General features: G+C 42.0%; 1 protein-coding gene across 1 annotated transcript in view; it reads right to left on the bottom strand.

The window, feature by feature from the left end:
• Positions 1–2993: 2993 nt before the first annotated feature.
• Positions 2994–13876, bottom strand: part of LOC142943437 (uncharacterized) — a 15625-nt gene continuing 4742 nt past the window's right edge. The window contains exons 12-20 of the mRNA XM_076084952.1: positions 13856–13876; positions 12860–12959; positions 12184–12223; positions 12029–12080; positions 11829–11937; positions 9129–9212; positions 8757–8874; positions 6865–6955; positions 2994–6246 (exon numbers count right to left, since the gene is read on the bottom strand). The exon at positions 13856–13876 is cut by the window's right edge and continues 82 nt beyond it. Coding sequence (XP_075941067.1) covers positions 6175–6246; positions 6865–6955; positions 8757–8874; positions 9129–9212; positions 11829–11937; positions 12029–12080; positions 12184–12223; positions 12860–12959; positions 13856–13876 — 687 coding nt within the window. The 3' untranslated portion in view covers positions 2994–6174. The remainder of the gene's footprint in view (positions 6247–6864; positions 6956–8756; positions 8875–9128; positions 9213–11828; positions 11938–12028; positions 12081–12183; positions 12224–12859; positions 12960–13855) is intronic.

The following is a 13876-nucleotide window of genomic DNA, read 5'->3' as shown; positions in this document are numbered from 1 at the left end:
TTTACAATATTACAATATCCCAAATATAAGACGATATCTAGTCGAATATCACGATATTGATATTGTATCGATATATTACGATGAGTAACAAAAACAAAAGCTGACTGGTGGTTTATCGCTTATATATTTTTGTGTGTTTTCACGTTAACGTTGGAGGAAAATGGTTGAACTAAAGTCCTTCATCACTAAAAGAACTCAATGACTAAAAACTCTCGTCCAATCATCTGAATGCATGGAGGGACGCCACACGCCGAGCATTATGGGTAATTCAATGATTTTCTGTCACTCACTCACTCATTCATTCATTCATTCGTTCTCCTGCTGCTCTTTCTTTTTCCTTTAAAGAGAAGAAGAGGATTTTGGGGGATTAAGGGTTTGGATTATGGAAACACACACACACTGAGCCCCCCCCCCCCCCCCCTGCTGAGGCAGCCTGACTGGTGTTGAATGACTTTAGGAGGATGAGATGTGTGTTGATGTGACCCCGACTGAGCCGAAGTGAAGAAGGAAGCTGAGTGACAGCGTGAGAGGACGAGGTGTGTGTGTGTGTGTGTGTGTGTGTGTGTGTGTGTGTGTGCGTGTGTGTGTGTGCGTGTGTTAATGCTCTCCAGCAGTTTTGAGTTGGAGACATTTAGAGGATAAAACACACAGTTTATTACAAACAAAAGCTAAATTAGCATCGTGCTCACAGGTGATTCTGCAGCAACCTAAAAGAGAAATAAGTCCCCTGATTGGTCTGAAATTAGTGATGAGTCATCGTTAATGTTTATAAGGAGAGTTAATGTGTTATTTCCTGAACGTGATGGTGTGATGAATGAATCCATCCTCTGGATTTAAAACATTAAATACACAAAAAAAAGCGCTAGAAATGTTGTGGAGGTTCCTGTATTGTCTAATAAATGTAATAAATACAAATCCTGTTGTTTTTGTGACCATCAGGATTTATTTACCACAACAAATTCCACACAAAGTACAGGTGGTCGATCTCCAGAGCTATTTAGTTAGCTAGCTAGTTTGTCCATCTCCAGAACTATTTAGTTAACTAGCTAGTTTGTCCATCTCCAGAGCTATTTAGTTAGCTAGCTAGTTTGTCCGTCTCAGAGCTATTTAGTTAGCTAGCTAGTTTGTCCATCTCCAGAGCTATTTAGTTAACTAGCTAGTTTGTCCATCTCCAGAGCTATTTAGTTAGCTAGCTAGTTTGTCCGTCTCAGAGCTATTTAGTTAGCTAGCTAGTTTGTCCATCTCCAGAGCTATTTAGTTAACTAGCTAGTTTGTCCATCTCCAGAGCTATTTAGTTAGCTAGCTAGTTTGTCCATCTCCAGAGCTATTTAGTTAGCTAGCTAGTTTGTCCGTCTCCAGAGTTGGTTCGTGAGCAAGCAAGCTACTTCATCTTCAGAGCTGGATAATTGAATAGCTAGCTTGTCCGTCTCCAGGGCCAGATAGTTTGCTAGCTGGTCCCCAGAGCTCCCGTTAGACCCAGCAGCACCACCAGCCCGCTATTGGGCTTATTTTCTGTAACCAGTGTCACGTCAGCATGAAAGCATGGTGGAATTAGCAAGCTAGATAGCTAACTAGCCACTCTCTAAATGAGTACCAACTCAATGCTTCATCCACTTAATCTCGTCACACCGCAGGAAAGAACGCTAGCTCCAGATGATGTTTGGATCATATTTTTGTCACCAGTGTTGCGTGAAAGCATGATGGAATAAGCAAGCTAGCTAAGTAGCAAGCCATATTTATCTAATGCTAATAATCACTCTTATTGTCTTTGTTTAACTAATTCCTTAATGATCTGTTTCTTATCACTTTCACTGATATATTATATCATTTACTGCCTTTTTATTATCTTATCGTAAAGTTTATAAGCACTCTGAACTACATCTCTTGTATGAAAAGAGCTCTGTAAATAAAGTTTATCTTTATTGATCTATCTGGAGAAACAAAGTGGAAGAAAAGTCATTAAGTCACAAGAAATCTAAAGACGAGATAATTAATCGTTTGTCTTAACGAGGGACGCTAACGACTTTTGGGTCGTCCTCGTTTGTGTGTGAGAGAGACCGAAAGAGGAATAAAAAGAATAAAGAATAATGAATAAAGAATAAAGAATAATGAGTGATGAGGTGTCATTTATCTCCCTTTATCCTCTGTGACAGAGAGAGAGAAAAGGGTTTGAACGTGTCGCACAAAGACGACAAACGTCATGACAAACGATTCAGCGGACGACCTGCAGCTCTCACACTGATTAATGAGCACACACACACACACACACACACACACACACACACACACACACACACACTTGTTCCCATGCTGTCTGCATGTGATGAATGTTAATCACAATCTTTCATCCTCAGTTTGTTGTCTGTCTGACGCTGAACCGTTCAGTGTTTATGGGAAAAACAGAGTTTGTGTTTCATTAAAGGATCAGTTCACTCAAATTATTTGGGTTTTTATTCGTCTCCACACAAAGACAACGAAAGAAACTGAACTTTAGTTTGAATTCAGGTTTTTTTGTCGCCCAGCTGTGTCAACAGCTTTCTGTACTTTCTGTTTTAGAAATACATCTACTGATTCAGATTCTCTGTAACGCTGATTTTAAACCAAGTCTTGGGAATTGTTCCATTAAACTACAAATAATAGAGATGGTTTCATTGAAATTCTTTATGAAATAACCATAAATACAGACTGAAGTGACCACGAACTGTTGGAGAAGCTGCAGAGGAAAGAATGCAAAACACAACAAGAGCCATAAAAACCACAATTCAAAGTTATAGGTTTAAACACAAAGTATCTTAACTAACTGTATAAATAGCAGTAATCAGCTGGTGCACAGTGGAGGAAGTAGTAGTAGTTATGTTTTATGCATTTCATTATTTGCATTTATATTGATTGTGTATGCAAGTTTGCAGTTTGTCCCCCTCCCCCCAAAAATATAGTCCCCACACACACACACACACACACACACACAATAACGTTAACTTGAAACAGAAGCGTTGCTCATAAAATATCTTTAATGAATCTCGTCAGTTGATTATCTACAGAATCACACAGTCTTTAAATGCATTTAGTGAATATTTAAAAAAGTAAACATAAAAATCAAACTCCTATAACTAAAACAGAAGAGTTATTTTGTCTCCACCACATGTTACAGTTTCTAATCATTTACATTTTGAATCATCTGTGGTTTCAAGCTTGAGAGACGTTTCCAACAAGACGAAAGAAATAAGATGTTAAAACTAAAGTAGTGAATAAAATGAGAAACACATGAAGGCTTCCCATGGAGAGAAACAAGAGTTTAAATGTGCATAAAAAGTGGTTAGAAAATAAGAACCGGTCGTGTTCAGACTCGTAGTGGCTGATAAATGAAACATTGATTCATCTCTTCTGGTAACGTTCTGCCATTCAGACATGACTCCACATCGAAGGAGCAACAAAAGCACTGCTGGTTCTCTGAGTGTTTGGCAGCGAGCGAGAGGAAGTGATGCCTGAAAACAGCTGTTAAGTTGAAAAGTTTAATTGTATGAATAAAAATGTCTGTTTCTGTTCTGGTAGATGTTTTTTACGACTTGTTTTGCCGCCGCCTTCGTTAATGAGCGGTGAGAACTGGTCTTCTTCCAACTTGAAGGAATTTTGGGCGCTTGTTTGTCTCTGTTGGTTGTTTTAAAGGGAGAAGAGTCAGATGTTTTATGATGTTCTTCTCCATTGTACTGCTGCACTATATGTAGAATATAGTGAACACTGCTCTCTTCAAAGAAACCAGACTAATTTTACTGAAATATCTCAACTACTACTGGATGGATTACCATGACATTTGGCCCAAACATTCACGGTCTTAAGTGTTTTAAAGTAACACAGGTAAACACGTTGTTTTCCTTGGTTGATCACAGAGTTTGACAAAGAAACTGAACTGCTTCTACTTAAAAGATGTGGACCGTTCATGTTTCTGTTTTCAAATCTGCAAAAAGGAAGAAAAACCTCTGTGGTGTTCCACAGGGCTCGATCCTGGGACCTTTGCTTTTTCACCGTTTTATCTTCACAGATCTGCAGAGATTACGTTCATGGTCCTCAGTGCATTCTAAAAGAGCTCTTCCTTTGGGGATGGAGAACATGATGGTTCACCTCTTAGATTTTTCAATGATCTAATTTCATTATTGAGCTAGTTTTCCTTTTATTTAGCTGTGTACTGAGAGAGAATATATCAATTCATGTTTAGTTGAAATCTAAATACACACACTACAGAATGATGTGCTGCCTATCCGTCAGCAAAGAACCTCCATTATTGTCAAAAGTGGACAAAAACTTATATGAATCATATAAACTGGATTTAAACCTCTTCTTACTGAACCATAACTCTACTAGACGACGTTTCACATTCTCATCTTAATGTTGGTGAGAGTGGCCTCTTCCACTATTTTAAAGAACTTAAAACATAAGTAATAAAATGTGTAACGATGACCAGGATGTCTCAGATGAAGTCGGACATTAAACAACATTCTGCTGATTCTCAAAAAAACTGTTTAGATCCAAATATGTAAACATCTGAAAACATTCAAAACATTCAAAACTACTAAAACATCAATCACTTGGAAAGAATCCTTTCCCACACACTCCATGAAGTGTTGTCCGTAATAACAAGTCATGACATGTATATTTTTGGGGGGTTGCATGAAGAATTAAGTGGAAACAATGATTCCACGATGACGAAGTACATCTCCAACTAATTAACACAACAGTCTCGCAAATATGTTCTCGTGAATCACAGCGTCAGGACAACATGGTGGACAGATGTGAATCCAAAAGCTCTCAAACTTCGTCATCATTAAGATGTGAGGGTTGTCTTTTTGGGGGTTTTATGAAAACAGGAAGTGAGCTGGAATTTACAGCCTTGATTTTAACACCTCGCTAAAAAAAAGTCTGACCACCTCAGTGAGGTCTTTAAAATCCCAGAGGAGCCTTCATATGTATTGTTCGTTTCTTTTATACTCACGCAGCTCTGTTGTTAATTCACGTCTGGAAGAGTTTGTGTTGTTTGTGGTGCTTTTATTGTGGTTTTATTGTGTGTAAATCTCCGTTCTGCAGAACATGGTTCTGTTATTGTTCCAGCAGAGCGTTTCATGTGGTTCCTTCTGTGTTTGGGTAAAACGTCTTCAGCGGAGGCTCACAAATCCAACAGCAAAACATAAGATTAAATACCATAAAATCACTAATTTCACAAAGTCTCAAAGAGGTGAACGTTAAACATGGTCGCCAGGAAAGAGTTGTGAATCTAAAGAGGGCTTTAGGTTTCTCCTCCAGTGATGAGGAGGAGGATTTGGGAGGAGGGGGATGTGATCCAGAGGAGGCGGCTCAGATGAGGTTTGAGCCACGACGGAAGCTGCAGAGAGAAACTTTCAGGCTTCAGTCTGTTTGCAATTATGGATAAACAGAGTGAGAAGCCAGGAGTCGGGGTTCTGTGGTGGAAGGAGACGCACATTCCTGCGGGGCGGCGAACATCGGAGTCGGGTCGCGTCGAGGTGAACGAGTCAGGGAGGGAGGGGGGGGGAGACACCGACCTGAGGCTGAGGCCTGATGTCTCCACAAAGGGAAACCCAAACTCCTTCTTTTCAAGGAGGTCAGAGGTCAGGTCCCTTGAAGCTGGAGCTCAGGTCCAGGTTGTGAGTGGCAACGTGCCCCCCCCCCCCCACCCTCCCCCCAAAAAAACAGTTCCCTTCACCCACAGCCGGCTGCAGGAAACACTCGCTCTCATTTAAGGTGAGTCGCTACAGACTCCACGAGTCACCAACAGTTACCATCAATGCCTCATTTGCATATTTAAACACAACATCTCAGAAACCTTGCAACACAAAAGATCATCCTCTTAAAGTCAGTGATGAGCCGGTGACGTTTCATGTTGATATCTGTTAGTTATTTATTACCCTATTCACCTGTAGTGTCTCTCCTTAAAGAACTCTGCTTCATTTAAGTCGTATTTTCTGACTCCTGTCGATCATTTCTAGCATTAATAACAACATTAATAACAACATGAATAACATAGTTATTATCTGGGAACAGTTCAGAAATGAACACATGGTCAGGTTTTCCCACCAAAATATATTTTTCTGTTTGTGTTGAGGTAAAGATGTCCTCTAAAGTCTCACCGGGAGTCTTTCTTCACTTCTTCTTGTTTGATGTTTGTTAAACCAGAGACTTGAGGTCAGGGAGTCCGTTCAGCTTCAGGTCCAGCAGCATCTGACCCAAAGCTTTTCCCTGAGAAGAGAGCGAGGAAACACGATCTAAAAGAGTTTGTTCTCTCAACAACAACGTGTGGTTACACCTTAATGTGTGTGTGTGTGAGTGTGTGTGTGTGAGTGTGTGTGAGTGTGTGTGAGTGTGTGTGTGTTGGCACGTAGCGAGTGTGTTTCTTTGATGTGAAGTGAATTCCAGCGAGGCGGTAAAAAACTTTACAGGAGCGCCCTGAACAAAGGATGGAGAGGAAGAGGAGGAGGAGGAGGAGGAAGTACTCTGATATTTTACTGAAGTAAAAGTCCAAAAGTAATACCAGCAAAATGTATCTAAAGCGTCAAAACTCCCTTGAAAGATGATTTTGCTTTTTAAAAAACTTCTACATACAAGATAATAATTTCAACACACACACACACTCACACAGACACACACTATATATAAATATATATATATATATATATATATATATATATATATATAAATAGAAATATTAAATGTCGTGTTGTGTTGATTCTGTGGACAAACGTGCTTCTGCTTCTGTTTTTTGCACCTCATTGAGGGACGAAGTGATGAAAGAGAGGAAGAGTGCTGTGTGTGTGTGTGGTGTGTGTGTCTGTGTGTGTGTGTGTGTGTGTGTGTTACCTGGGGGTCGCTGCGTAGAGACGCCACCCCTCCCCCTCCCAGTGAACTCTGCAGGACGAAGTTGAGGCCGTTGATCCCCGGCAGAGTGTATCTGCAGAAACACACACACACACAATCACACCCTAACCACGGCAAGGCACACCTCCACCACACACTTTAAAACACACACACACACACACACACACACACACACACACACACACACACACACACACACACACACACACACACACACACACACACACACACACACACACACACACACACACACACACACACACACACACACACAATCACACCTCCACCACAGACACACACACAGACGCCAGCCAGCACAGCCTGGCACCATGTGTTGATGTGGCAGTTTATTGCACATGTTAGTGTGTGTGTGTGTGTGCGTGAGAGTAAAGTGTGTGTGTGTTCAGCTTTTGGTCAGACGGTGTGTGTTATGAATGCCTGTGTGTGTGTGTGTGTGTGTGTGCACGTATATACATGTTTGCAGTTGCTCAAATGTAATCAACCTGTGTGTGTGTGTGTCTGCAAGCAGTTAAGTGTGTGTGTGTGTGTGTGTGTGTGGGGGCCTCCTGCAGCTTTAACGAGCAGTGGAGGTGCACTAATGCAGAGCCTGTTTGCGGGGGGGGGGCCTCCAACCTCGACATCAAGCTTAACCGCTAACACGTTTCCACTAACAAGTTCGGCCATCTTGGATTACGGTCGTCGCCATGTTGTTGTTTTTTAGCAACCAGTGAACAGGAAGTGACCATATCTGGACTGAGGAGGAGTGACGTAGAGACGTCTCTGGTAGAGACCTGTCAATCACTGTGTAGCCCCGCCCTAAAGCATCCCCTGCTTTATGGTCTGTTTGACTCTAAATGGACCATAATGTACTAAATGAACATCATGCTGTATTGAAGAAGACTTGAAACTAGAGATTGAGACCATAAACTCATGTTTACAATGTTTACTGAGGTAATAAATCAAGAGAGAAGTAGAGTCATTTTCTCATAGACTTCTATACAACCAGAGGAGTCGCCCCCTGGTGGACAGTACAGAGAATGCAGCTTTATTTGCCTTAAATACTAGTGAGTAGTGCTGACAGTGTATTTTTCCCATTGAGGAGAGTTGATCTTTTCATGTATGAAGACTAACGGTTGAAATGATCCACAGCTGTTCCATATATTTTGTCGTCTTTCTCTGTGAGGAGTTCAAATAAAATACTTTTGTTTGGAGACAAACTACAACAAAAACAAAAGCCTGTTTATGGGTTTGTCGGTCATCACTCTGTTGAATCTTTGTCAGTGTGGTTTACTCCACCAACATGGTGAAGATGTTTGAACGTCTCACAAACAGCTGTCCAACGCTACGCAAGCAGAAGGAAACGATGCGACGCATTTCTGCTTTCATTCATGATTCTTTTATGTCTGTCAATCAACGCTGTAGTCTCCAGGATGTAAAGAAAGGCTTTTAAAACTGAAGAAGAAGAAGAAGAAGAATAAGAAGGAGAAGAATAAGAAGGAGAAGAAGAAGGAGAGGGAGAAGCAGAGGACGAAGAAGAAGGAGAAAAAGAAAGAACAAACATGGAGTTGTAAGTGTGGTTCTTCACAGTTTGAATATCTGTCTAGATTGTGCGTCTTGTTCTTCGGTGTGTTCTTGCTGTTGTGTCTCGAAGCTAAAGGCCGACGTCTGACAGTGATTACACAAACCAAAGCCGCCAATCACTGCTCTGTGTGTGTGTGAGTGTGTGTGAGAGTGTGTGTGTGTGTGTGTGAGTGTGTGTGAGAGTGTGTGTGTGTGAGTGTGAGTGTGTGAGAGTTGTGGTTGAACTCTGAATGCTGGATGGAGGACACAAACATCCTCTCCTTCACACAGTATATGAAGCTCTCTCTGCTCACCGCGTGACGGCGTTGTCGGTCCCCGGCTCGATGATGTGGGAGAAGTAGTCCTCCACCACAGAAGAAGTCAGGTGCTTCTTCAGGTAGGGGAAGAAGAGGGGATGACGAGCTATCACTCCTGAAGAAGAAGAGAGAGAGAGAGAGAGAGAGAAAACTTAAAACACAGTTTGGTGCTTCTTTTAGTTTGAACACGAATATCACAAGACTGTCCGTCCGTCCGTCCGAATTCAAAGTAAAAACTTGAATTCTCTTTTGTACGGGAGGTTAAATGTCGGACTATTTCTATACCGTTTGTCTTAATGCTAAGCTAAGCCAATAGGCTAAGCCGATTTTCCGTTTATATGTTTCTTTAATGTTTGAAGAGCGTCTCACCGATGTTAGCCGAGTCTCCTTTGTCTCCGCTCCTGGTGTAAGCCAGCTCCTCCAGTCTGTAGCTGTGTGGTCCACTGGGGAGTCCTGCAGAGACAAACACCGCCTTCAAACGTGTCCTTTGGTTGTTTGTTTCTCTCAGTGGGGGGTGAAGGGGGGGGGGGGGGGGGGCATACCCCTTGTTAGCAAAATGACGAAAATGCATGATGACTTTCTGGTAGAGACCTGTCAATCACAGTAGCCCCGCCCTAAAGCATCCCCTGCTTTATGGTCTGTTTGACTCTAAATGGACCATAATGTACTAAATGAACATCATGCTGTATTGAAGAAGACTTGAAACTAGAGATTGAGACCATAAACTCATGTTTACAATGTTTACTGAGGTAATAAATCAAGAGAGAAGTAGAGTCATTTTCTCATAGACTTCTATACAACCAGAGGAGTCGCCCCCTGGTGGACACTAGAGAGAATGCAGGTCTAACACTTCTTGAACAGCGGCGCTCAGAGAGCAGAGGTCCGTGGTGCTGAAGTCGTGGACAGATTTGTAATTGCAACTTTTACTCTGAGTCCCGCCTTCTCCTTTTATCTTGGATCTATAATCTCATCTCAAGTTTTCATAATGGTTTGGTAGTTATTATATTACTTCACACTTTACTTATACCTATATTATACTTTAATATGCCATATTATATGTGATATTACTGCACCATACTATACTACATATTCTGTTATATTATTCTACTACCTTTCACCTTATAATTCATATTCCCATACTATCTTGTAATTTACCGTATTACACAATTCTTTGCATAATTAATCATCATTAAAACATCACTATCTCCTCATCTGGTCATTTTTCTCTCCAAACGTTCGAGAATAGTCCATTTGACTCTCATCTGAGTGAACCTCTCGTTATTTATTTTATTCATCTGTAATTATGTTTTTAATTTAAATAGTTTGGTAAATCACAGCTGGAAACATTTTTTTTAAAGTACAACCAGGTGAATAAATATTAAAAACAGCAGCTTCGTCTTCTTCTTCCTTCATTTGAATGTTTTTATTGTCTCGGTTTGTTTTTTTTGTGATTGGAGAGGACTTCCTGTTTTCAGCCTGGAATGTGAAGCAGTGTGTGTGTGTGTGTGTGTGTGTGTGTGTGTGTGTAGGTGTGTGTGTAGGTGTGTGTGTGTACTTGAGGATCTTGTACTTAAGTAAAGGTAGTAAAACTGTTAAAAACGTTTTGATGCTTTGTAATATTCCTGCATTGTACGTGTATAAAAGTTTTCACATTCAAATATACCAATAATAAAGTACCAAAAGTAAAAGTATTTATTATGCAGAATAAAATATGTTATTTTATTAAATTAAAATGATTGATGTATTAATGTGTTCATTACTCTAATTTGCATTAAAAACATTTTGAGATGTTTAAAACACAAAGAAGAATATTTGTACAAAAATACTCAGATTACTTTACATTTTTTTATGTAGTACAATGCATCGTGTTACAAATACAAATATAATGGCCTGATATTTGTATTCAGTAACTAACAACAACTCATAGTACTTCAGTACAAGTACTTCAGAACAAGTACTTGAGTGTTTTTTGTGTTCTACAATTCAATTTCTGTTCCTTTTGAAATTAAAGTAGTTTAGTGCGTCAGGACGACGTCATTAACATTGAGCTGAGAGGGTGTGTGTGTGTGTCTATGTGTGTGTGTGTGTCTATGTGTGTGTGTGTGTGTGTCTATGTGTGTGTGTGTGTCTATGTGTGTGTGTGTGTCTATGTGTGTGTGTCTATGTGTGTGTGTCTATGTGTGTGTGTGTGTCTATGTGTGTGTGTGTCTATGTGTGTGTGTGTCTATGTGTGTGTGTGTGTGTGTCTGTGTGTGTGTGTGTGTGTGTGTCTGTAAACTTCAGACCAGTTAATTGGGGACAAAGGCTGTGTGTGTGTGTGTGTGTGTGTGTGTGTGTGTAGAGCCATGTGAATGCAGCGTGGTGAAAAGGATGAAAAGTGGCACAGCTTGTCTCACACACACACACACACACACACACACACACACACACACACACACACACACACACACACACACACACACACACACACACACACACACACACACACACACACACACACACACACACACACACACACACACACACACACACACACACACACACACACACACAGGAAGCCGTCGCCCTCTGGGGGCAGACATCAGTAACTACACACAACCAGTCTATCCACACATCAATAACTGATATGAATCATGAGACTCCTCAAGGACCCTGAAACTTCCTCAAGGACTACCTGAGCCCCCTTGAGAACCGCTAGACCCCTAAAGCACTATTGGAGCCCAGTCAGTGACTTCTGGAACCTCTTTAAGGAACATTTAGAATCCTCTGAGGAGCCCTGAAGCCATCTGTAAACCCTTAAAACATAAGAATCTTGTCAAGGAGCCCTTTGGAACCTCCTCATAGACCACCATGAACTTTTCCAGGACCCAGGAGGTTTTAGAGCTCTAGGGACCCCTAAAACACCTTCAAGGACCACTTGAGACCTTCATGGGGCTCTGTAACCCCTTACAGACCACGAGGGTGTTGTCTAGGACTCCTGGAACCTCCCCAATTCAAGCCCCCCTCAAGGACCCTGGAGCCTCCTCTTTCCTTTGGTTCACAAGTCATAATCGCGGTGGGCTCGTTTACCTGCGTCGGGTTCCTCCTGTGTTGAGGTGGGAGGGGCTTCCCGCTCAGGTGTGTCAGGCTCCGCCTCTTCCAGAGTCTCCACCAGCTCTCCGCCCACGTGGACGTCCACCTGTAGAGGGGTCAACGAGGCATTCAATGCAGTGGGACTTTAGAACACAGACTTCCAGGTGTGCTCGACATGAAGACGTGCTGAGACTCACCTTCAGCTGAGATTTGGGGTGTAAGAAGAAGAAGGGCTTCAGCACCGGGGACCTGGAGACGACGTCAGCCTCTGATTATTGTGTACTACTAACGTGGAAAATACTGCAGTTTTATGTACCAGTTGTCGTATGAATGCGAGTATTTTTAAACTCACACTCGGGGTCGTCCGCCCACGATGCCGGTCAGTCCGGGAGCTGTGAAAGTTAATCAGATAAAAGAACGATGTTTGTCGTTTTATCAGCTGGTTCCGAGTTCAGCATTCTGTCAGCGTGACTCAGGAGTCACACAGAGTTCATCAACAGAACCCAAAGGATCTGGTTCAGAAGGTCACAGGCCTCCTTATCTACTGCAGCCACAAACACTCCCTCTCTACTGCGTGTGTGTGAGTGTGTGTGTGTGTGAGAGAGTGTGTGTGTGTGTGTGTGTGTGTGGAGGACGAGGTATTCATCAGCCTGAAGCAGAAGGAGAGTGAACCACCTTTTGTTTCTACTGTGAAGTCTGAAGAAGAGCTCTGCTGAAGTTAACTCCAGCTTGTTTTAGGATGCTTTTATTGTGAAACTCTCGACACTGAAACAGGAAGCTGTTCCTTTCAAAATCTAGAAATATGTTCTACAATTATCCAAAAAATGACCGTTAAAATATGTGAACAATTGTAAAGGATATCTGTTATTAGCTGCTCCTGTAACACACATGACATCTCTGACAGAACTGTTGCATTGTGGGTAGTGTAGGCACCAGGTTTGAACAAGTAAGAGCAATGAGGAGGAGACGTTTCCTCCGGTGTGACGGAGAGGAAGAGGGTTTAAAGGAGGACCCGGTTCTGGTCGTACCCATGCCGGTCCCTGCAGGAGCGATTTCTCTGGAGAAGACCTCCAGAGCTTTCTTCTGCTTGTGGTGGGCGGCCATCCAGATCACGGCCTCTCTGGAGCCCTGACACCAACAACAAGTCACACGTCACGTTAACCAGTGTCTCTACTCACTCCACTGGAATCTACCGACGAGGAGCACATCTTTAGTTTGTGTTTACTCTCCATCCTCCCCCTGCCTCCACAATTACACAGACAAAGAAGAAGAGAAAGACGATGCAGAGAAGAAGAAGAAGAAGAATGCGTGAAACAGGCTTTCCTCTGAGCTGCTTGTGGTGGAGGAGAGCTTTAACCCTGTGAACCCCGGAGCAGCTCTGCTCTCACTCGTTACTCTCTGTGGCCTGAACCACTGAAGTATGAAGTGATTCATCAGAGGAGACATGAAGAATGAGAACATGAAGAATAAAATGTTTGTGATGAAACGTCTTTGTTTTGGTTTATTTTTCTGATGAAACAGTTCGTCACACATGATGTGTTCAAGGACCGTGGGAAAGATCGATGTCATTTTGGGGATTGTTTAAAGAAAACATGCTTTTCAGTCCGTCAGCTGGTTCTTGGGGTGCAGAGGGTTAAAGACGGACGCGAGGATGGAGAGAGAGTCTGTGTTGAACTGAGGCTTACAGAGATAAAGGAGAGTTTAGGTGCACGCAGGCTCAAGACCTGTTCTTCTGATTAATAGTCTGGTTATCTTCTGAATGGAGCCGATAATAATAATAATAACAGTAAAAAACAAAGTCTGGTCTCATTTTTTATGCATTTGTTAAGAACAGGAAGTGAACATTTCTCCCATTTTTAAAATGGGGAAAAATGTCCTAAAAATCTGCATCATGATGTATTTATTTCGGCGTCATTTTGCATCCGTTTACAGCAACAGACGGTTAGTCGTGGTGTCACAGCGCTGCAGTAGAACGCATCAGGTGACGTGTGACGTGATAGGTCTATTGGTTCTGTGGTCGTTACCTTGCTGCGAGCGTTGGGGCC

This window comes from Anarhichas minor, unplaced genomic scaffold (assembly GCF_050575085.1).
Source record: "Anarhichas minor isolate MPS153535 unplaced genomic scaffold, ASM5057508v1 ptg000137l, whole genome shotgun sequence".
Taxonomy (NCBI): Eukaryota; Metazoa; Chordata; class Actinopteri; order Perciformes; family Anarhichadidae; genus Anarhichas; species Anarhichas minor.
This window is presented reverse-complemented; position numbering and strand designations above follow the sequence as displayed.